This window comes from Akanthomyces muscarius, chromosome 1 (assembly GCF_028009165.1).
Source record: "Akanthomyces muscarius strain Ve6 chromosome 1, whole genome shotgun sequence".
Classification (NCBI taxonomy): Eukaryota; Fungi; Ascomycota; class Sordariomycetes; order Hypocreales; family Cordycipitaceae; genus Akanthomyces; species Akanthomyces muscarius.
In genome coordinates this window covers 2,919,668-2,941,973 of record NC_079241.1, presented here as the reverse complement: position 1 = coordinate 2,941,973, position 22,306 = coordinate 2,919,668, and the positions used below count along the sequence as shown (strand labels likewise).

General features: G+C 58.4%; 10 protein-coding genes across 10 annotated transcripts; 5 read left to right on the top strand and 5 right to left on the bottom strand.

Moving 5' to 3' along the window:
- Nucleotides 1–1,161: 1,161 nt before the first annotated feature.
- LMH87_005974 (uncharacterized protein) lies at nt 1,162–2,577 on the top strand (the record flags this gene model as incomplete). The annotated part of the gene is made up of 1 exon (XM_056203790.1): nt 1,162–2,577. One exon carries the CDS (start codon nt 1,162–1,164, stop codon nt 2,575–2,577), a length of 1,416 nt encoding a protein of 471 aa, XP_056059212.1.
- A 452-nt stretch (nt 2,578–3,029) lies between these two features.
- On the bottom strand, nt 3,030–3,446 carry LMH87_005973 (uncharacterized protein; the record flags this gene model as incomplete). Its single annotated transcript, XM_056203789.1, has 1 exon — nt 3,030–3,446. The coding sequence occupies one exon, from the start codon at nt 3,444–3,446 to the stop codon at nt 3,030–3,032; it is 417 nt and encodes a 138-aa protein (XP_056059211.1).
- A 133-nt stretch (nt 3,447–3,579) lies between these two features.
- LMH87_005972 (uncharacterized protein) lies at nt 3,580–4,150 on the bottom strand (the record flags this gene model as incomplete). Its single annotated transcript, XM_056203788.1, has 3 exons — nt 3,580–3,624; nt 3,716–4,007; nt 4,101–4,150. The coding sequence occupies 3 exons, from the start codon at nt 4,148–4,150 to the stop codon at nt 3,580–3,582; spliced, it is 387 nt and encodes a 128-aa protein (XP_056059210.1).
- Nucleotides 4,151–4,815: 665 nt separating this feature from the next.
- On the top strand, nt 4,816–7,365 carry LMH87_005971 (uncharacterized protein; the record flags this gene model as incomplete). Its single annotated transcript, XM_056203786.1, has 5 exons — nt 4,816–4,880; nt 4,977–5,099; nt 5,242–5,441; nt 5,509–5,664; nt 5,735–7,365. The coding sequence occupies 5 exons, from the start codon at nt 4,816–4,818 to the stop codon at nt 7,363–7,365; spliced, it is 2,175 nt and encodes a 724-aa protein (XP_056059209.1).
- Nucleotides 7,366–7,658: 293 nt separating this feature from the next.
- On the bottom strand, nt 7,659–9,502 carry LMH87_005970 (uncharacterized protein; the record flags this gene model as incomplete). The annotated part of the gene is made up of 3 exons (XM_056203785.1): nt 7,659–9,192; nt 9,297–9,373; nt 9,500–9,502. 3 exons carry the CDS (start codon nt 9,500–9,502, stop codon nt 7,659–7,661), a joined length of 1,614 nt encoding a protein of 537 aa, XP_056059208.1.
- Nucleotides 9,503–10,394: 892 nt separating this feature from the next.
- On the top strand, nt 10,395–11,072 carry LMH87_005969 (uncharacterized protein; the record flags this gene model as incomplete). Its single annotated transcript, XM_056203784.1, has 3 exons — nt 10,395–10,489; nt 10,565–10,897; nt 10,970–11,072. 3 exons carry the CDS (start codon nt 10,395–10,397, stop codon nt 11,070–11,072), a joined length of 531 nt encoding a protein of 176 aa, XP_056059207.1.
- Nucleotides 11,073–11,833: 761 nt separating this feature from the next.
- LMH87_005968 (uncharacterized protein) lies at nt 11,834–13,257 on the bottom strand (the record flags this gene model as incomplete). Its single annotated transcript, XM_056203783.1, has 5 exons — nt 11,834–12,037; nt 12,182–12,256; nt 12,385–12,476; nt 12,620–12,641; nt 13,195–13,257. The coding sequence occupies 5 exons, from the start codon at nt 13,255–13,257 to the stop codon at nt 11,834–11,836; spliced, it is 456 nt and encodes a 151-aa protein (XP_056059206.1).
- A 60-nt stretch (nt 13,258–13,317) lies between these two features.
- On the top strand, nt 13,318–14,572 carry LMH87_005967 (uncharacterized protein; the record flags this gene model as incomplete). Its single annotated transcript, XM_056203782.1, has 3 exons — nt 13,318–13,490; nt 13,586–14,273; nt 14,336–14,572. The coding sequence occupies 3 exons, from the start codon at nt 13,318–13,320 to the stop codon at nt 14,570–14,572; spliced, it is 1,098 nt and encodes a 365-aa protein (XP_056059205.1).
- Nucleotides 14,573–15,243: 671 nt separating this feature from the next.
- Nucleotides 15,244–16,189, bottom strand: LMH87_005966 (uncharacterized protein; the record flags this gene model as incomplete). The annotated part of the gene is made up of 2 exons (XM_056203781.1): nt 15,244–16,074; nt 16,157–16,189. The coding sequence occupies 2 exons, from the start codon at nt 16,187–16,189 to the stop codon at nt 15,244–15,246; spliced, it is 864 nt and encodes a 287-aa protein (XP_056059204.1).
- A 2,276-nt stretch (nt 16,190–18,465) lies between these two features.
- LMH87_005965 (uncharacterized protein) lies at nt 18,466–22,114 on the top strand (the record flags this gene model as incomplete). The annotated part of the gene is made up of 2 exons (XM_056203780.1): nt 18,466–18,581; nt 18,694–22,114. The coding sequence occupies 2 exons, from the start codon at nt 18,466–18,468 to the stop codon at nt 22,112–22,114; spliced, it is 3,537 nt and encodes a 1,178-aa protein (XP_056059203.1).
- Between the last annotated feature and the right edge of the window lie 192 nt (nt 22,115–22,306).

Below are 22,306 nucleotides of genomic sequence, written 5' to 3'. Positions count from 1 at the left end.
CTGGGTCCAAAAGACTTCTGGCCACTGACGTATTTATGTCGTCCTTGAACCAACTCGGACAACGCAACGTGGAACTACATGGACACCCAACGCGCGCCCTGGTACATAGAGATGTGTGTGTGTCGGAAGCCCCAGCCGTGTCTGTCTGTGGAGGTGCTCGGCGCCGGATGGCGCGGACGCGTGGGTAAGGTAACGGGTTAGGCTTCCCTCGACGCATTCGACCAATGTTGTCTGCAGCTGGGGGAGCACCACAGCACTAGTCGTCCTGCGGCCGAAGCTGGCCGTCCACTAGCTGGACCCTGATACACACCTCTTCGCCTTGGATGGGAGTTTTTGGGCCGGTGACTGGGAAAACCAGGTTTGCCATCCGTGATTGGCATTGCCACACCCAACCTGGGAAAGAGAGTGCCTTGAAACAATGATAACGCCGCAGGGGCACGAGGGCAGCTGACCGGACCTCGGAAGTCTGTTATCATCTCGGGGTAAATCTGACACTTTATCAGACTTTCTGGAGATAAAGGGCTCTCACCCCAGAGTCGAGATAGAAAACGATGATAGGGAAATGCCATGTGAAGACTAGGCTGGCTGATACGGATAGCTCGCTGATAGAGGATCGCGCCCGTGCAGAACAGACGGTGCGGGGAGTGCCATTGGCCGGCTGCGCCCATCCAATGGCTGATAAAACTAGCTCGAACTAGCAAGAACTCGCTGGTGAGCCGAGTGGCCGCCAGTCTGATTCTTGTTACCCTATCACTCCACTCTTTTCCCTGCCTACTGCACGCAGACTGCAAGATAAATGCCACCCGAGTGCCAGATTAGGAAGATGGCGGCTGTGGGGAGCCAACCACGAGGGGGCGTGTGGGAGGGGGTCTGTTGATACTGGAAGGGTGGTCTGCATGGCCAAAAGGCGATATCGGGCCCGGACACGGCTTCCGACACCATCTCACGAACTTGGACCAGCCCCGGCACAGGGCAGGAAACAGACTTTCCAGATGGCTATTTGAAAGCGCCTTCCCCTCCCTCCCATTCATCCATTTGTTTTCATTTCCCATCAGTATTCCATTGTTTCCATTATACTCAATCGATTGCAACGAGTAATAGTCAGCGCCTGTCCTTAGATTGAGAAGTTGGGTCTCTCGTCTTATACCACAACCACACAACATGTCGGCGCTCGCCCCCGTCACCACCACCCTGCGCAAGCAGGCAGCCAAGCCTCTCTACAGATACTCTGGTGTCAAATGGCACGAGAGTGTGCGATATCTCACCGGCACCACCACAGCTGGACCTTCCGGTCCTTCTATCCAAGCCCCTCCCACACGCACAGCTCTCTCCCGCCTACCATGGCTTACACTCCTCCGTTCTGCTGCCCTTACCACCATGATGTGCTCGCCGACCCTCCTCAAGCCCTCCATTGCCGCCATGGGTCTCATCACACACCCCAAAATCTCCCTCTTCAACCCTGAAACCAACACTATCCTCAACAAGCTGGTCCGCAACGTCGTCTACGACCAGTTCTGCGCCGGCACCAACCAGGCCGAGGTGGCCCAGTCGGTCCGCGACTTCAAGACGCTCGGCTACCAGGGCGTCATCCTGACCTTTGCCAAGGAGATTGTGCTGTCCGAGGAGGAGCGCGCCCACGCGGCCGCCAACCCGGGCCGGTACACCCAGGCGCACTACGACATGGTGCAGTCGTGGCGCGACAACTCGCTCGCCTCGCTCCGCATGCTCCAGCCCGGCGACGTGCTCGCCATGAAGATTACGGGCGCGGGCCCCATTGCCATGGACGCGCTCCAGGCGCAGGAGGCCATGCCCAAGGTCATTGACGAGGCCATCACCGAGCTATGCGCCGAGGCCAAGAAGCAGGGCTCCCGCCTCTGGTTCGACGCCGAGCAGCAGTCGGTGCAGCACGGCATCGACGACTGGGCCATTGAGCTGATGCGCCGCTGGAACGGCGACGGCCAGGCCCTCGTCTACAACACCATCCAGGCGTACCTCAAGGCCGCGCGCGATGTCGCCGACCGCCACATCGCCGCCGCCGCCACCGAGGGCTGGAAGCTCGGCGTCAAGCTCGTCCGCGGCGCCTACATTGAGCACGAGGAGCGCTCCCTCATCCACGACACCAAGGAGGACACGGACGCCTGCTACAACGACATTGCCGACAAGCTCATCAGCCAGCGCCTGCCCGCGGGTCTTGCCGGTACCGAGACGCAGTTCCCCAAGGCCAACCTCATGCTGGCCACGCACAACGCCGACAGCGCCTCGCTCGCCACGGCGACGCACCGCGCCCGCATCAGCAACGGCCAGTCCACCTGCAAGCTCGAGTGCGCCCAGGTCGCCGGCATGGCCGACGAGCTCGGCTGCGAGCTCATCATGAATTACGAGAACACGCTGGCCGACCAGGCCGCCGCCAACACCATGGCGCCCAAGCCCTACAAGTGCCTCACCTGGGGCTCCGTCGGCGAGTGCATGGGCTACCTCCACCGCCGCGCCATCGAGAACCGCGGCGCCGTCGAGCGCACCAAGCACATGGCTGCCTCCCTCCGCAAGGAGCTGTGGCACAGACTGTCGTTGAACTAGGCGACCTCTTACATGATGATTTTTCTTGTTACGACCCTCTTTACACAGGGAGAAATTGCATATACCAACTTATGATTTATGAGCGAGCATTGGGTCGGTTCAACCACATAATATTAATTCCAAGATTCTATATAGAAATAGAACAGAATAAAAATGAAGAAATTTATATACACAGCAGTTTATCTCGTGATTTTGATTCATAGCCTCAAGTAGAAAGCAGTAAATTTTAATCGCGTCTTCGCACACGTTTCTCTTGTAATTTTCGACACAAAGTTTCGGGGAGCATCAAAGACTAGGAAAAATCTCAATCTCAAGAGTGGCTAATTCCAAGGCAGAGAATGAAAATCAACTGTTATCATTATGATGTATGTGTCTTGAATATACAAGGTCTATGCAGGGTCTATGTTGTACAATAATGAGGGGAAATGCCTTATCAAGCGCCCCCTCGGGCTTTACTCTTGGTGCGACTCGAGGCTAGACAACAGCGCAGAGTTTGCCTTTTCATCCGCCCATCGCTTCCTGGGCAGCTCAAACGTCGACGTGATTCGCCCGTAGGACATGCCGCCGAGCTGCGCGACCGGCCGGAGCTTGTCGAGCGCAACGTGGCTGGCGTCGTCGTTGGCGGCGTCGTCGCGCACCCAGAACCGCGTGGCCTGGATGAGCACCACGCCCGCGGCGCTCATGCCCGGCTTCGTCGCATGGCCGCCGAGCTCCTTGGCGTCGACGACCCTGCCCTCGACGGATAGCACCGACTCGTGGACGCGGCTGGGCCGCACCGTCGTCGCGGGGGCCTCGTGCAGCCCGGAAATGGCCCACTCCGAGACACCATGGGGGGGATCCAGCGAGGTGGCACTGACCGCCTCCATCATGCCCTCGGAGACGGTGTTGATGACACACTCGCCCGTGTCGAGCAGGTTGCGGTACGTGTCCTTTTGGCGGCCGGGCCGCGAGGAGAAGCCGACGACAAAGGTGGGCGGATCGTGGTCGACGACCTGGAAGTAGCTAAAGGGCGCCAGGTTCTTGGTGCGGCCGTCGGCCGAGACGGTGCTGATGAAGCCAATATGGGGCGCGGGGCGATGCCGGACACGAGCAGCTTGTAGTTGTTGATCATGGGCCGATCGTGGGCGTAGGGATCAACCTCTGTGTGCGTCCACGAGGGGTCGTAGTCGCGCGCGCCGTCGCCGTACTGCCAGCCGGGGTTGGGCTGCTTCGTCACCTCGATGGGCGTGCCAGCGTGGTCAAAGTCTGGCCGGCGGGCCTGCTTCTCTGCAAAGTCGGCGGCGCGGTCCACGATCTTGTAGCTGGCCTCGGCGTGCCTAACCTCTTCGGCGACCGAAGCAGCGGCCGCCGAGCTACTACAGGTAGTCCTTCTACAAGGGATGGCCAACAAAGCCTGAGCATCATGTCGGCGTCCTTTTAGTGGCAAGGGTCTGCATGGGGAAAACTTGCGTGTAAGTCGGAACTCCGGTGGGAATGCGTGGCAATTTTGTGATGTCAATGGGTGGGTGGTGGTACAAACGAACCTGGTTAGGGAAGCAGCAAGGTATCGTGCTGATTTCAGGCCGGACGACATTGTTTCTATCGCGACCCCTCTCTTTGCTCCAAAAAAAAAAGGAATTTTTCAATTTTCAATCCCTCCGGGTGATCGTGATCGCGCACCAGGCGTCCCTTTTGTAGCCGATCACATTACTCATAAGAGTGTCATGTTTTCGTGCTCGATTCCAGAGCGTCGGACAGGCCAGCCGAGACAGTTCCGACGCCGGCGCGTCTCCACAAAAAATATTGATGCGGACGCCTTCTGGAATTTTGGTGGTGCGAAGAGCTGGTTCGGCAGGCAACTAACTACGGGTAGGAAATGCGGAATGCCCGTCCAATAGCCGAGTCTGTGCTTATCCATCGTTGCAACGGCCGTCTCAGTTCATGACTACCACTCTGCCCGTACGCGAGATCCTACGCCAGCAACTCCAAGACGATTCTGCGACATGGCTCCCCGTCTTTGATGGAACAACGATCGTCCTTTTATTTGCTGCATGGAAGCAAGCCCGGCCCAGATCTTAGTCAACTAACCAAAAGCTTGTCTGGGAACAGGCCAAGTGGGGATTTCGGCCCCCGAAACCTTGACTGCCGCTACGTGACAACAATCTGTTTTTCCCTGCAAATGGTGTGGGATTCCCCCGGAAGACGCTGTCCGAAAGTATCGACTTTCCCAGGCATCTGGATCAGAACACGCCGGACAACATGGACGGCCGGCCGTCCCCCTCCAGGGTGACCAAGAGGACAGTAGTGCCCAAGGTCTCGAAAGCGTACGTGACGATTCCGACGGCAATTTTTCGCCGCCTTCCCCGCCCTCGCGGCGCTCCGAAGCTCGAGCTCAGCTGACTATGTTTTTTTTTCATTAGATGTGAACGATGCAGGGCTATGAAAGTAAAGTGCAGCGGGGAACAACCCTGCTCCCGCTGCGCGAGACAAAATGAGAGTTGCTACTTTGTGGCCGAGTCCAAACGGATATCAGTCTCCGAGAGGTGAGAAGCAGCCACTGCCAACACCAAGAGGCATGCACACGGCGGAGATGGACAGCCTCACTACTGACGCTGCTGCCGCCGCCGCCGCCGGGCATACCCTGGAAATGCTGGACCCCCGGTTACTGACAAAGGTGTTGCCAAGATATCTCCGCGAGCTGGAAGGCCGCAAGGCGCAGGAAGAGCGCAGCCTGGATCCCGTCGCCGCGCCGCGTCGGCTGGATGTCGATGCCCTCCTGACGCAGCCAAGTCCGAGCACTCCGTCGTCTCGGGCGGCGTTTGGCTTGCATCCGCGCGATGTAGCCCAGCACAATGACAACCACAATCACGGTCAAGACAGCAATGGTGGGTGCTCAAGTCCCATTTTCAACATGGTTTGGCAACGTCTTCTAACAACACAATGCAACGCCAGGCCCAACACCGTCTCTGGCCCCTGATACTGGACGTCTATCATATCACAGCAGCCATGGCAGCAGTATAGACGATAACCATAGTATCGAGCCCTCGTTTATGCAGAATCCTCTCGCAGACAACGACTACACATTCACCAAGATGAAGGGCAGATTCTGTAAGCACTTCCCCGCGCTTCCCCCGCGTCACTACTGTTACACAAGGCTGACCTTGTTTCCGCCGACCAGGGTACATGGGGCCCTCTTCGTCGTGGTCCTTTTGCCGTCGAGTCCTGACGCTGCTCGGCCAGCACCGCCCCGACCAGGGCTACGTCGCCGACCCGGGCCACTTTGACGGCGGCCACAAGCTCAGCTGGAACGCCGTCAGCTGGGACGAGACGCCCGACGTGTCCAACCTGCCGCCGCTCGACTACGCGCTGCTCCTCTTCAACGTGGCCAAGTTCTACCTCGGGTCCATATTCTACCTCATCGACGAGCAGGACTGGCTCAAGAACCTGTACGAGCTCTACGAGGATCAGTCGGCCAAGGCGGCGTCGTCGCGGCACTGGTACGCGCAGTACCTCCTCATCCTCGCCTACGGAAAGGTCTTCATCACCAACCAGAGCAGCGCCGAGGGCCCCACCGGCCACCAGTACGCCGCCCGCGCCATGGCCCTCATGCCCGACCTGTCCGGCCTCGCGCCCGACTCCATCACCGCCGTGCAGGCGCTCGTCCTCGGCGCCGTGTACCTGCAGTCCATCGACATGCGCGTCGGCGCGCTGCAGCACGTCTGCCACGCCATGCGCATCTGCATCATCGAGGGCTGGCACCGCCACATGCCCGTCGAGGTCGTCGGCGCGCAGCACTCGCAGCGCTGCAACCTCATCTTCTGGGTCGTCTACAAGCTGGAGCGCGAGTTTGGCTCGCTCATGGGCGCGCCCTCGTCGATCCGCGACGAGGACATCACCGCCCGCGCGCCGTCGGATCTCAACGACTGCTTCGACGCCCGCAACATGGCGCTGCACGTCCGCCTCGCCCGCCTCGTCTCGCAGATCCTCAACGCTATTTACGGGGTCGGCCAGCGCTTCGACGGCTCCCTCGTCACCAACACCCAGTCGGTGCTGCGAGACCTGGCCCAGATCTCGCGCGACGTCCACGCCCTGCTCGAGTCGCACTTTCAGGGCTCCATCAGCAAGGCCTCGCGCATGGCCGTCCGCCTGCTGCTCTCGTACCACCACTGCGTCGTCCTCACGACACGCCCCGTCGTCATGTGCGCGCTGCACATGCACATCAAGCGCACCAACTCGGTCGTCGCGGGGCCCGTCATGCTCTCCACCCCCGTCGCCTCGCTGCTGCAGTCGTGCGTCAACTCGGCCCAGACGGTGCTGCGCATCCTGCGCGTCATCGGCGACGAGGACCTGCTCGAGGCCTTCCTCCCCTTCCAGCTGGAGGACGCCTACTCGTCTGCGTTTGTGCTGTACCTCGTGCGCACCATCTGCCCCTTTCTCGTCCCCGACGACAACTGGGAGGAGAACATGCAGAGCGTCCTCGACAAGATGATCTCCAAGGGCAGCATCGTCGCCCCCATACGCAAGATGGAGCTCGCCCAGCTCGAGCGCTTCATGAACGCCTTTACGCCCCCGGCGCCGGCGGGCAGCAACACCGGCGGCCACCACGGCGAGGACCACAACATGTCGGAGCAGGGCCAGGCCCACGACGACAACCTCAGCACGCCGCTGACGCCGAGCGTTGTGGCGGACGAACCGGGATGGGACTTGTTCCAGACGGATACCATGATTGGCATTTCGCCGGGCGAGATGCTCGATCTGGCGGCGCAGCTGGAGCTCAACAACCCTCTGCTTTCTGCGCTGCATGAGTGAAAAATAATAAAGAAACGAAAAACAAATGAGGAGAAAACTTGATATCCAGCCATGACGGCACAAAAAGCGACAATGATTTAATTTTGGATATCATATGCTGTCGTGTCGATGCATAAAACATTTCCTATCTTCATTAATCCAAGGATGCTTGCTTTTCTTCGCTATGCTACAATTTCTTGGTCCAACCAGCATGTTGATGTTATTTTGTCTAATCCAACGGTCGTCCCGTCTCCGTCCTCGCCTACTACCCTCGTCTCCATCGCGATGCCAGCCATGGATCGCCGGACCGCCGTCTAAGCATCCGGCACATATACGCCGTCCTTGCAGAGCACGACAATCTTCTTGAAGAAGCGGCGCCACTCGAGCGGGTCGCCCTTGACCTTGGTGAAGCGCACGTCGAGCACCTCGCTCCCGTCCGGCAGCGCCTGCCTGTGGACCTGAATCTCGCCGTGCAGGCTCTGGTTGCGGCCGTCGACGGCGCGGACCTTGATGGTCGCCACCGCGTACGCGTAGAGGTTGGGCGTCACGGGCGCCAGCGGCACGTTGAGCTGGTGCAGCGCGTCGCTGAGCATCTGGACGAGGTGCGCCGGCGGCACGTGGGAGAAGAAGCGCGTCAGCGACTCGGCCGGGCAGATGTCGCGGAACTGCCGCGCCTGCTGCGTCAGCGTCATGGAGGGGCCGGGCGCCTGGGAGAATTGCGACATGGACGGCTCGTCGACCAGCGTCTCGAGCATCATGCGGCGGCCGTCGTCGGCAACGCGCGGCGGCAGCGAGGCGGACGGCGCGGCCATGGATCGGAGGGCGGGACGCTCAAAGTCCCAGTCGGTGTCGGCAATGGGCACGTCGGGCTGCGTGGCGGCGAAGCGGCCCGCGTTCATGCCCGAGTCAATGTCCATGTCGTCCGACATGGACGACTGGCCTTGGGAAGGGTGCGGCTGCTTTGTAAAGTCGATGCGCAGGTTCTCGAGCATCTGCGTCGCGAGGTTGATGGGGTCGGCCACGCGGCCGTCGGTCGTGAGCAGCGGGTTGTGCCGCGTGTACCAGGGATGCTGGCGGACCTGGGCGAAGCTGAAGCGCTTCTCTGTATCTACACACATCATACCCCGTAGTAACGACAAGGCTTCCGGAGGCACGCGCTCCCACAACGCATCCGTGCTGTGTCCGCCCGACTTGACGTATTCCGTAAACTCCCAGCTGTTGGACGACGGCTCGTCCCAGGGCGTGTTGCCGACGAGCAGCACAAAGAGCACCACGCCGCAGGACCAGACATCGACCAGGTCCGGCGAGTACTTGCCCGCCGCAGTGCTGGGCGACTTCTTGTCCGTCCTCCCGCAGGCGAGGATCTCGGGCGCAATGTACGGCGGGCTGCCGCAGAGCGTCGCGCTGAGCTTGCGCTGGCCCTTGTACTCGAACATGGTGGCCATGCCAAAGTCGGCGAGCTTGAGGTTACCGTCCTGCGAGAGCAGCACGTTCTCGGGCTTGAGGTCGCGGTGGGCGACGCCCTTGGAGTGCATGAAGCTGACGCCGCCGACGAGCTGGAGGAAGTAGACCTGGGCAATGTCCTGGCGGACGCCGACGTCGGCCTCGATCTTGTCAAAGAGGTCGCCGCCCTCGGCATACTCCATGGCGATCCAGCGCCAGGTCGGGTCCTCGCCGGACGCGAACCACTCGATGACGTTGGGGTGCTGGCCGATGTGCGAGTGCAGCGACACCTCCATGGCGAGCTGCTTGGCCGAGATGCGGCCATGCTTGACGGCGTAGCCCTTATGAATGAGCTTGACGGCGAAGACGGGCGTCGGGGCGTCGAGGGGGACGGCTTTTTTTATGCTGGTTTGGGGGAATGGTGGTTAGTTGGTTACGAAGTGTGTGTGGTGGTTAGTGGAGGGTATGCGTGTATGTGTGTGTTGGCTGATTGGGGAGAGCGAGCGTACGAGGCATAGGCACCGCGGCCTACCGTCTTGGAGACGATGCGAAACGGTAGGTCGCTGGGCAGGGGGTCTAGTTGTGACTGGTAAAAGGACTGTTAGCTTTGCTACATTGCGGAATAGAAGTGATGTTTTTTTTTTCTTTAAAAAGATATGATCTATATGCTCTGTGCAAACCAAGGAGTGAATGAAAAGCAGAGTGCACGTACCATGGCGGCGACAGAGGATCCCGCAGAGAGACCAAGGCTAGCTAACTCGTTTGGCGGCGCCTCAAGGGATGGAATTCCAGAGAAGCAAAAATGTATGACGAGGGGCGATCTCAGGTTGTGCGCGCAGAAGGCCGTTGTGCGGTGTTCCTGTTGCGTGCTGCGGTGTGGTCCAACTGCTGTGCTGCCTGCGCCTGTCCGCGAGCGGTCGCGTCGTGTCGCGTCCGACCGCGTAAAGCTGTTTTCAGAAGGGCGGCCACTGGAAACAAAACAAGAACGGCGGAGGGGTGAAGAACGGCTGGCTGTCGGCGTCCGAAGCCTGTAAAGACCCCACCTGCAGTGGCTGTGGTTGGTGGTTACAGCGCCGGAGATGCCTGGGGTTGCAGCGCGTAGACCTCTGTAACCAGGCCCGTATCCCTGCATGCGTGGCGTGCTCACCCCTCCAACCCACCGTTGCTGGGCAAACAGAAACGCATCCACCAGAACACACACACTGGTACAGCAGCCATTGCGCGCGCCTCTGCCACCGGCCGGCCGCTGTGGCTCCACCGCTTCGCCTTTCCCAACTGGCATGCTTCTGCTTCCGTTTCCAGCACTCTCTTCCCTACCTATCAATCTTCAATCTTGCCACGCATTTGCTTCTTCTTGCTCGTCTTCCGGAGTTTCTCTTTTGCTCTTTTCTCCAGCTCAAAAGAAGCTTGCCTTCTTCACTTCCGATTGCCCCATTCTCCTGCTTTCCTTCTTTTCTGTTACAGTTCCGCAGAACGCTGTAACGTCCGCCCTCCGCCGTATAAACCAACCACAGACACCGCCTCGTCCTCCTCACCCGTCGCTGGCAATCGACTGCTCTTCGCCAAAACCACGCCCAATCACCCCTCTTGATATTATGGATTTCGCAATGGAGGACAACCAAAACTCTGCTCCCGGCAGCGTCCAGGCTGCTAAGCTCAATGCCTCGCGCAAGGGCCCCGACTCACAGAGCGTCACCAAGCGGTAAGTAGAAGCCCCCCGGGCAAGGCCCAACCAGGGCGCAATCTACACAGCTAGCTAATCAGGATCACTATGTAGCTTGCAGACTGAGCTGATGCAGCTCATGACTTCGCCAGCGCCTGGCGTGTCCGCCTTCCCCTCGGCCGACGGCAACCTGCTCTCGTGGACGGCCACCATCGAGGGCCCCGACGCTACACCATACGCCGACCTCACCATGAAGCTCAGCTTTGCCTTTCCCTCCAACTACCCCTACGCCCCTCCCACGGTGCTCTTCAAGACGCCCATCTACCACCCCAACGTCGACTTTTCTGGCCGCATCTGCCTCGACATTCTCAAGGACAAGTGGACGGCCGCATACAACATCCAGACTGTCCTTCTCAGCCTGCAAAGTCTCTTGGGCGAGCCGAACAAGTATGTATACCTCCTGCCAGATTGGCATTGTTCATTTTCATAGCCCATTTGGACTAACATGTTTGATCCTAGCTCCTCCCCGCTGAACGGCGAGGCGGCCGAGCTCTGGGACAGCGACGCTGAAGAGTTTAAGCGCAAGGTTCTGGCCAGACATCGTGACGTCGAAGACGAGTAGACGGGGTTGCTGGGTGTATTTTTGTTGTATCACGACGGCCGCATTTGTTTATATGGAGAAATTTGGGAGTCTTTGGGTCCTTTGTTGCTTGGAATTACGCGCCGTGGTTATTGGATTGCATTAGCATTTCTGCCGTCTGCGGGAGCTGGAAGCGCCTACACACATACACACGATGGGCTTGATATACCCTTCGGTTCTCGCGGCACGGCAGAGCATACACCCCCATTCATGCTTTTTTCAGCTTTAGATGCAAGGTAACCTAGCTTGCCAGCAAGACAATATGACGATTTCAGACGTATGTCTTGTGTACATGTGGATTACTTGCGTGGCAGCCTTAGAGTCGTCCAATGTGTGTGGTAGCTTTGCCGTCATCGTCTACCAAAGTGAAGGGCAGGAGTAGAAGCTGGCTGCTATTCACTGGCGCTGCGCGGCTGGTTGTACAATCAACAAGTTTTGTTCATAAAAAACGGTCTCTTCATTCGTATCAACTCCCAGCGTCAGGCCCAAAACACCATACAAAGGAGAAAGAACCGTGCGGCTCATTCGATATTTGGTATTTCACAATTCATCTGTTATTTTTTGTTAAATCAGCGTGAAAAGCTACAAAAGCCGGTTGCAACTCCAGAATGCCATGCCCAACCGAAAAAAAAGAATCCATTTTCCGAATGTCGAAAAAAATGAGTTTTATTCTTTTTTTTATTCCTCTTTCCCTTTCAAGAAGCGTTTAAATTTTGTTTTTCCCAAGATCGACAACTCCAGATTTACTCCTCAACAACGACAGTGTGGAGACCCTTGGGGTTCTTGACGTTGACAGCCTGGACGTAGCTGTACAGCTTCTCCTTGGCACCCTCCTCGTCGTTACGTCGTCGGGAAATGCGGATGCGCAGTCTGTAGGCGACACCCTTGACACCGTTCTCCCAGACCTTCTTGTTCAGGGCGGGGTCCACGCGGACATCGGTGGTACCCTATTGTTACATGTCAGCACTTTCGCTCCCGTAATATCCTTCCGTGATCCAAGTTGCGATTGATTTGATGCCGCGTGTCGTTCCGTGTCAAATAGTTTCGCAACTTGGTCGGGCGGTTCTGGTGTGGGAGGATTTGTTTCGTACCATGGCCTTGACGGCAAAGTCCTTGATCTCCTTGATAGCACGGGGAGCGCGCTTCTTGAAGGTGACACCATGTAGCTACATCATACCGTTAGCCTCTTTGCTCTTTTCCATATATACGCATGACCCCCGCGGGAGCCGCATCATTCCTCGCTTGTCGCAGCGACGGTGGCCGGGAAGATACTGCGCATTCGTAGACGACGTACTCTCTTGTGCATGTGGATGGTGTACTCGCGGGCAACAACGTCCGCAATGGCGGAGCGCTGGGCCTTTCCGGTGGGCTTCTTGGACGACATTTCTGTAGATTCGAGTGTCAGTGTACCTGAACGCGGGCAGGACAAAAAGTTTCGACGGCTGGCGGTTGTTGAATTCGATAAAAGGGGAATTGGCAATGTGCGTTCGTCTGTGATTTTGGGGGATAGGTTGTTTGGCGGTTCGTACCTATATCTCGTCTCTGCAAGGTCTGGTCGGTTGAAGGATTGTCGAGGGTTGGTCGGGTTCGCAAATTCCGCAAAATCTTTGTGCGTAGGGCAGGCTGTGGGAAAACTGGTGGGTGGAGAGGTAGCGAGCCAATCAGGGCTGGGCCAGCTGTGCGAAGCAGGAGCAGGTCACGTGTACAGGTACGTACCTTTTTTAGTGGTTCTTTTCTGAGACCCAGCTATCGTCAGATGGGTCCGGACCAGACAGGCACAGTGCTGCCCCGTTCTGTGGCTCGATGCCAATCGCCCTTGTTATTTGCTGCGGTCCAACCCCCGTGCATTCCAAAAAAGCCTTGGTCACTGCCCAATTTCAGAGCACCGCATGAGGGACGCTGTGCATAACAGTGCCGCCTCGTATTTGTTCTCAATTTGTTTCGCAGCAAACTTTTTTTCTGGTCTTCTTGCGCTTCTTCACCAACCACACGGTCGAAACGCAGCACGCCCAATCTGCAGATCAAGGGGACGTGCTACGAGCTTTTGTGAAACGCTTCCCTCGCCCGCGTTTGCTCGCCGTTCTCTTCTCGGCCAGCCTCACACCGCAGCAGCAATAAAGCACCCAAGAATCCGACCATCTACTATCCCTTTAATCTCGAGTTTCATCAATCGTCTTGCGGCTCCTGTTCTCCGCAAACGCCTTGTTCGAAATCTCCCGCAGCCATCATGGTGGCCCGGACGAGTGTCGGCGCGCCAATGGCGGAGCCAGACCTCTCCCGCAACCGACTGCCGACGCTCTTTGAGGTCCTGAGCAGAAGGACTCTGCCGCCGGTGGACTTGTTTTCATTTTATATCTACATGCGAGACCAGCAACGGTCTGTCGATTACTTGGATTTCTGGTAAGCTCTCTGGCAACTTGCGACTCCAAAAATTCGCTCCCCGGTAGCAGGACTATCTTGACCCGCAGAACACCAATTAACACGCCGTCATCTAGGCTCGACGTCGCGCAGCACATGTCGCTATGCCGCCACTACGTTCGCGAGCTTCGCCGATCCGTGCTCGTCGCCACGCCCGACATGGAGCGCGCCGGCGGCGCTACCGCCTCGAAGCGTTCCTCGACGATCCTCGACAACATGGGCGACCTGGAGCCGCGGCCGGCGGGCCCGTCCATGTACGCGACCGAAAAGGAAAAGAATCAGGACGCGCAAATGTCGGCGTTTCTGCGCGAGGAACAGTCGGAGCGCGAGTCGCCGCACACGGGCTCCCGGCCGAGCCCGATGACCGCCAGCCCCGGCCGCGACTTGACCGACTCCAATTCGCCCGCACACACCGTCTCGCGCCAGGACATCCGGGCGTCGGCGGAGAAGATCCTGTACACGTTCCTGCTGCCGGGTGCCGAGCGCGAAATCATCCTGCCGGGGTCCATCACACAGGACGTCATCAGCGCCATCGAGGAGCACGGCCGCGACGACCCCGAGGTGTTTGACACAGCCAAGGACTATGTCTTCCAGGCCATGGAGCGCGACGCCTTTCCTGGCTTTCTGCGCATGAAAGCCCTAGGAAACCTGATTCCGCCCACGCTAGTGATGCGGTTGATACTTGGTCTGCTGGCCATGTTTGGTGCTTTTTGGACCGCCTTTGTGCTCATCTTTCTCAACAAGAGCAGGGCCACAAGATGCTGGGTACGTTGCCAAAGACGTCATCGCAGGATTTATATAGCCAGCAATGCTAACTTCTTATCTAGCTTATCCTACCATTCACAGTTGGCATCTACTTTCTCGCCTCGTATCAGTACTCTCTCGACCCCATCATGGCGCTGCTCGGCTTCAGCGAATACACGCCATTCAACTTTTCTCGCATCCGCGAGCCCTACGTCCGCACTCTGCTGGTCAAGCGAGCATTCATTGTCCTCGTCGTGACGGCTCTCGCTACCGCCGCCCTGTGCGTCCTGTTCATCTTTGTGCCCGGCAAACGGCTGTAAGGAGAGCGGGCGACACGGCCAACCCACAAAACCACCAATACATAATATAATGCTCGCAAGCCTTGAGTGGTGCGGGACGTCACATACGCGCTTGCTGCTTTTTAACACGCCAGTTTTTTCTCGGCTTACAAAATGTTCTTCTTTTTTAACGACCGTCATGAGGAGGGGAGAGGATGAGAGCATCCTATTAATCCGAAATAGAGCGGATTTGATATTGATACATCAACGTTGGGGACTTGGACTTGGCCTGTTATGGCTGATTTATTTTTACATGATCGGCTTGTCCTTGAATATTTTTCATATCGTTGTTTTCTCATTCGTATGTCTAGAAGTCGGGTAGAATCTAGTCAGCCTTTTTTACAAGAACAATGCTTTGCAGCGACAGCCAATACACGTTCAAGACTCCGATCTCCTGAAAGTCGGCGAGCTTGCAAAGCAATAGTCTACCAAATACAAACCATTCAAAAACAGCACCCTGAGAAACTGTAGAGAAGTCATGCGTTTATATTCATGTAGTGTATATCATTACAGCACGCTTGGGTGCAAACTCGTTAACGTAAAATACCTCCGGAGACTTTTGCCCTCTCTCATTCTATGAGTTTCCTCCGCTGGTGTATCACTCGTCATGTCTGAAGCAATGCATTTTCTGTCCTCTCTTTCTTTCCCACAGGTTACATCTTCCTCTTGCTTGCTCTCTTCTTGCCATCTTCGCCCACAAACGGCCCGTCGAGGTCCATAGCCTCGTCAGTGTTGGCCTTGGTTGCAGCGTCCGGCATCAGTCTCTTATTCATGCCTCTGCGGGCCAGCTGCTCGCGTGCCATGCTACCGCCGCCGCCGCCGCCGCCCATTTTCTTGTCCGTGTTCTGCAGCTCGGCCATGGCCTTGTTCAACTTGTCCGTCGCCTCGCTCTCGGCCTTGACACGCGCGGCGGCCGCGGCCCGGACCTGGGCCATGTGCGCCTCGACGTCCTCGAGGACGCTGGAGCAGCGGTCCGACCAGCCGCGCAGGGCGGCGCGCATCTGCGCCACGTCGTCGGGGCTCAGGTCCCGCAGGGGCGCCACGCTGGCGACCTGTACGCGCTGCCGGGCCGGGTCGAGCTTGGCGTCGACGAGGCCCGCGTAGATGGCCGTGGTGACGAGCGTCTCGAGCTGCCGCGTCGAGTCGAGCCGCAGGCGCTGGCGGAGCTGCCCGTAGGTGAGGTTCTCGCGGCGGCCCGAGGCCGCGAGCGACAGCAGGCTCAGCTGCCGCAGCTTGAGGCGCTGGGCATCGCTGAGTGGTGGCAGGTCGGGTGTCGACTCGTACGTCTCGTAGTCGCCGTAGGAGAAGATGCGCAGCAGGGTCAGGTGCGGCTGCAGCTCGGGGTGTGAGGCCGCGACGGTCTGGATCTGCGGCGACTGCAGGAGCTCTGTGAATATATATGTGTTGGGCGCCGAGGTGGCTCGCTCGATGAGGTCGGCGGCGGCGCGTGGTGAGGTGGCTGACTTGGAGAGGGCGATGAACGGCTGTAGTTTGGAGAGAGCGACTATTAGCTCTGACGAGTAATGAGATAGCAGGTTGCAGGAATATGGCAGCTTGGATGCATACCTCTAGAGCGTTTAACGCCTTGGTTTGCTCCATGTTGATCAATAGGAGCCTGTGTCAAGGTGCAACGCAGGCAAGGCGGTTGTGACGTTTGAAGGCGATCGTGTTGAAGGCCGCTGGTTTAAGCGGGGCTCTTCTGCCTGGCGGTAGGTCGACGCGGGGCAGTTTGCTTGATCGCAGGGCTGGTAAGCTGGGCAGCGTGAGGTGTTGTGACCCAGATCAGGCAGATGTTACCGTTAATGTCGTATAGTTTTCAAATGCAGCGTCTTTTTGTTGTTTCTTTTCGTTTGTTCAGCAGATGAAAATGCCTGCAGCTAAAATCCAAAACGCGGTTCGCTCATGCTTTCCTCGAGTAACACACGCTGACTTACACCGCCGCATGCAGGGTAGCAAAAAAGACACTGATGGCTACTAATCAAAACTACCGTAAGCAAAAGCAAGAAACTAATGTACGAAAAAGCGTACAAGGACAAAGGAATCTAATGTCGCGATTTATCTTCTTAACTGGTTTTCAGAGATACTGAGCAATCCTCGGGATGCAATCAATTGCGGATGATTGTTAGTGGATGGGTCGCAATAATCCTGGGCAAGACCGAGGTGATTTATTGTGCATGCCATGTTTGCAACAGCCGATGACCAATACAGAGACTTTGGAAGACTTTTCAACTCAAGCCAGTGCTTACAATGAGTGTACTGAGAAGTCTGCTGCCGTCAAGATTAAATCGATTGGCACCAGTCCTGGCCGCGAAGCCTTGATATCGCGCGAATGAGGGAATCGTGGTTCCTTCAGACGAACGTTGCACAAACAGAATGATGACGAGTGCGAGGACTGGGCAAACGCAATTATGGTTAATTTTGCTAGGTCAAAGGGTCAGATATATCGGTGTATCTGAGGACCACGCCATATGGGAGACATGTGAGGCTGGAGACCAAGGTAGCAAGTAGGTACGTCTGATACCCGCGCAGGAGGTAGCAAACGAGTTTCGGGGGTCTTTTAGCGCTCCTGCCAGGAAACGGCCCTGAAACGTGTCCTCTGCCCCAGAGCCGACAGTCCGCTCGTCCCCCCTTCTGCTTCGTGTGCTTCGTGACAATTTTAGGAAAAAAACTCAAACACGGACGGTACCTGATGTTGGCGGGGGCGGCCCCGTTGAAACTTGATGGTAAAAGAGATTGGCAGCATTGGCAGGGCCCTCCCGCTGTGTGGTGGCCAAAACTGGCGCCATTGACATGGGGTGGGTGGTGATTTGAAACACCAGAAGCCACAGTGCGATTAGGTGATGCTAGCTGCGATGATGTGCCCTCAGAGCCAAAAATTGCCGAGTAAAACGACTGTTTGGGAAAGAGGGGGAAATGAAGCGAAAAGAATAATATTAAAGACAAGATTGTGACCATGTTGTATGGAATCGGCCAAGGTAGGATTGATCGCTGGGTGTATATTATGCACGGGTTTCCCCCCAGCCGGCACTGACGATGCTCTCGGCTCGTCGTCTTGTCCTCCCGCCTACACTTACCTACCCTGCTTTGCTTGCCTGCCTACGCTCAGCCATACTCAGTCGACGCCGGGTCCTCTGCGCATTGCTACCGTCACCACAAGCCATCCCGTTATTAGGTAGCGGGTGGGCAGAGTTCGCTAGCACACGGACCCTACGTTACAGCAAGCCACCTCGACCAAATTTAGCGCAGCCCATACCAGTACCAATATCCTGGCTTTTTGCGTGTTGGTGGCCTGATGACACTGCATGGTGACCGTGCATATCTTCAATACAGACCCCTCTCTGTCCAGTGGTAGGATTTCCGCTGGTTTGGCGCCACATTGAGAGCTTTGAACGGGCCTCATATTTAGCGCACTCTATCGCATCGCTCAGCGGGCAGACTGACTTTGGTCACATTTTGCCCTTTTCTTTTCGATTCCATCACACCCAGCATTTGTCCGCTGAGACATTGGCTTTTGCCAGCTTTTTTTCTTCCTTCATTGTTACTCGGTGCCCATCTGCGCGGGTGGCTGGCCTCTCATACTTGCTACAGCCAACTAAAGCCGAAACCTGCCCCCCCACAATCCTGCCGCGACCTCCGCTTCGTCTCGACCAGCCAAACCAAGCCAGTGCCGCATCGACGACCTTGTTCACCCCAGTCAAGGCAAGGCCCCCCCCCCAGCAGCGGACCAGAGGCGCTGCGTGCTTCTTCTTCCGACAACTCCGAAGCAGCGGCGACGTATTTTCCTGATATCCATATAACCCGCCCGCCACTCTGACGGCTGCGCCAGCCAGCAAGCTGCTGTGCACGCGGGTCTTTTTTCGTTTAGTGCGCCCAGGATGGCTCCCTCACACATTCAGATCCCCAAGCGGGAGCCCGGCCTTCTGTCTGCGACGTTGGCCTCGCCGGGAATAGCACACATGGCCACCACCACGCTGCGCGTGAGCGGCATGACGTGAGTTCAATTCCTTTTGCTAGAAGTGTCTTTTTTGAGGCAATCTGGTTCGGCTGGTTCGCGCCAGAGTCTCTCGTTCGTTGCGCCGTTACTGACCCACGGCGATCTGCAGTTGCGGCGCATGTACCTCTGCCGTTGAAGCTGGCTTCAAGGGCCTCGAAGGCGTCGGCAGCGTCTCCGTCAGCCTCGTCATGGAGCGCGCCGTCGTCATGCACAACCCTGCCAAGATTTCCGCCGACCAGATCCAGGAGATTATCGAGGATCGTGGCTTCGACGCCGAGGTTCTCGCCACCGACCTGCCCAGTCCCGTCGTCTCCCGCCATCCGAGCGTCGCCATCGAGCCGAGCACAGTCTCCACGACCGTCGCCATCGAGGGCATGACATGCGGCGCCTGCACCTCCGCCGTCGAAGGCGGCTTCAAAGACGTCCCCGGCGTCAAGAGCTTTAGCATTTCTCTGCTCTCCGAACGAGCCGTCATCGAGCACGACCCCAGCCTTCTTACCGCCGAGCAGGTTGCCGAGATCATCGAGGACCGCGGCTTCGGCGCTGAGATCATCGACAGCGTACGAGCGGCGCCAGCTGGCAAGGAAGACGATGCCGCCAGCAACGTCGCCACCACGACTGTTGCGATCGAGGGCATGACCTGTGGTGCATGCACCTCTGCCGTCGAGGGCGGCTTCAAGGGCGTGGACGGTATTCTCAAGTTCAACATTAGTCTGCTCGCCGAGCGAGCCGTCATCACACACGACGTTACGAAAATATCCGCCGACCAAATAGCGGAGACTATCGAAGACAGAGGCTTCGATGCCGCTGTTCTATCAACAACTTTTGACGTGCAGGATATCGGCGCCGGAACGACCACCGCCCAGTTCAAAATCTATGGAAACCCGGACGCTACTGTAGCGAAGGAGCTGGAGATCAAAATCCGTGGACTCGTCGGTGTCAAATCTGCGTCTCTCAGCCTGTCCACAGACAGGTTGTCCGTCGCATACAACCCAACGGTCATCGGAATGCGAGCCATCGTCGAGGCTGTCGAGCAAGAGGGCTTGAATGCGCTTGTCGCCGACAGCCAGGACAATAATGCTCAACTGGAGTCGCTCGCCAAGACGCGCGAGATTACAGAGTGGAGGACAGCGTTTAGAACATCGCTATTCTTTGCCGTGCCAGTCTTCATCATTGGCATGATCCTGCCCATGGCATTGCCCAGCCTAGACTTTGGCAAAATTTCACTGCTCCCTGGCCTGTTCCTAGGCGATGTCATCTGCCTGGCTCTTACCATGCCCGTTCAGTTTGGCATCGGTAAGCGCTTCTACATTTCCGCATACAAGTCCGTCAAGCACGGCTCTCCCACCATGGATGTCCTGGTCATCCTCGGCACGTCATGCGCCTTCTTCTTCAGCGTCTTTGCCATGCTGGTCTCGCTGCTCATGCCGCCTCACTCCCGGCCTAGCACCATCTTTGACACAAGCACCATGCTCATCACCTTCATCACCTTTGGCCGCTACCTCGAAAACAGCGCCAAGGGCCAGACATCCAAGGCACTGTCCCGGCTCATGTCCCTGGCCCCTTCCATGGCGACCATCTACGCAGATCCCATCGCAGCCGAAAAAGCCGCCGAGGCCTGGGCCAAATCCAGCGATGCCACGACGCCACGAACACCCCGTGTACCCGGCTCGGAAGGCTCCGCTTACGAAGAAAAGTCGATCCCCACTGAGCTGTTGCAGCTCGGAGACATTGTCATTACTCGCCCCGGTGATAAGATTCCCGCCGACGGCACCGTCGTCCGTGGCGAGACTTATGTTGACGAGAGCATGGTGACGGGCGAGGCCATGCCCGTCCAGAAGCGCCTCGGCGACAATGTCATTGGCGGCACCGTCAACGGCAACGGCCGCGTCGACTTCCGCGTCACGCGCGCCGGCCGCGATACGCAGCTCAGCCAGATTGTGCGGCTGGTGCAGGACGCGCAGACGACGCGCGCGCCCATCCAGCAGGTCGCCGACACCCTCGCCGGGTACTTTGTGCCGACGATTCTCGTTCTCGGCCTCGGCACGTTCCTCACCTGGATGGTGCTGTCGCACGTGCTGCCCAACCCGCCGTCGATTTTCCTGCAGAACGCGAGCGGCGGCAAGATCATGGTGTGCGTGAAGCTGTGCATCTCCGTCATCGTCTTTGCGTGCCCCTGCGCGCTGGGCCTCGCGACGCCCACGGCCGTCATGGTCGGCACGGGCGTGGGCGCCGAGAACGGCATCCTCATCAAGGGCGGCGCGGCGCTCGAGCGCACCACAAAGGTCACCAAGGTCGTCCTCGACAAGACGGGCACCATCACCCACGGCAAGATGAGCGTCGCCCGCATGACGCTCGCCCCGGCGTGGAGCGGCAGCACCGACAACGACGGCACACGCAAACGCCTCTGGTGGGCGCTCGTCGGCCTCGCGGAGATGGGCAGCGAGCACCCCGTCGGCAAGGCCATCCTCGGCGCAGCCAAGGACGAGCTCAACGTCGGCCCCGAGGCGGCCATGCCCGGCAGTGTCGGCGAGTTCAAGGTCAGCGTCGGCAAGGGCGTCGTCGCGCAGGTCGAGCCCGCGCTGTCTGCCGACCGCACGCGCTACCGCGTCGTCGCCGGCAACCTCAAGCACCTCAACGACCACGGCATCCCCGTCCCCGAGGACGCCGTCGAGGCCGCCGAGCAGCTCAACGTCCACGCCGCCGAGAACAAGACGTCCTCCTCGCGCAGCAAGTCGGCCCGCGCCTCCTCCTCGGGCACGACCAACATCTTCGTCGCCGTCGACGGCGAGTACACCGGCCACCTGTGCCTCTCCGACACCATCAAGGACGGCGCCGCGGCCGCCATCTCCGTCCTGCACCGCATGGGCATCAAGACGGCCATTGTCACTGGCGACCAGCGCTCCACCGCGCTCGCCGTCGCCGCCGCCGTCGGCATCGCGCCCGAGGACGTCTTTGCCGGCGTCTCCCCCGACCAGAAGCAGGCCATCATCCGGGACATGCAGTCCCACGGCGACGTCGTCGCCATGGTCGGCGACGGCATCAACGACTCGCCCGCGCTCGCCACCGCCGACGTTGGCATCGCCATGTCCTCCGGCACCGACGTCGCCATGGAGGCCGCCGACGTCGTCCTCATGCGGCCCACCGACCTCGTCAGCATCCCCGCCGCCCTCGCCCTCACCCGCGCCATCTTCCGCCGCATCAAGATGAACCTCGGCTGGGCGTGCCTCTACAACCTCGTCGGCCTACCCGTCGCCATGGGCTTCTTCCTCCCCCTCGGCTTCCACATGCACCCCATGATGGCCGGCTTCGCCATGGCCTGCTCCTCCGTGTCGGTCGTCGTCTCCAGCCTGCTGCTCAAGTTCTGGAAGCGCCCGCGGTGGATGGACGAGGCCGCCGCGGAGCGCACCGGCGGCCTGCGCTGGCACGCTGGACGCGGCATCGTCGGCTGGGTCAGGGAGATGCTGGGCTCGCGCGCCGGTGGCAAGGGCGACGAGGGGTACGTGCCGCTGCAGAACATGGATGCGTGAGGAGCGGAACGGTGTATTTGCGTTTGGGATGCTTCCTTTTTATGCTTTGATATATACCTCTTTTTGTTTTTGGAACCTGCCGCATCATGTTTTTGTCCTCTGCCACGGGTCTCGTTCAGCTTTCGCAGGACTAGAAAATTGTTTCATACATCTGAATTGGCATAGCGGTACACACATTTTTTTCATCCAGCA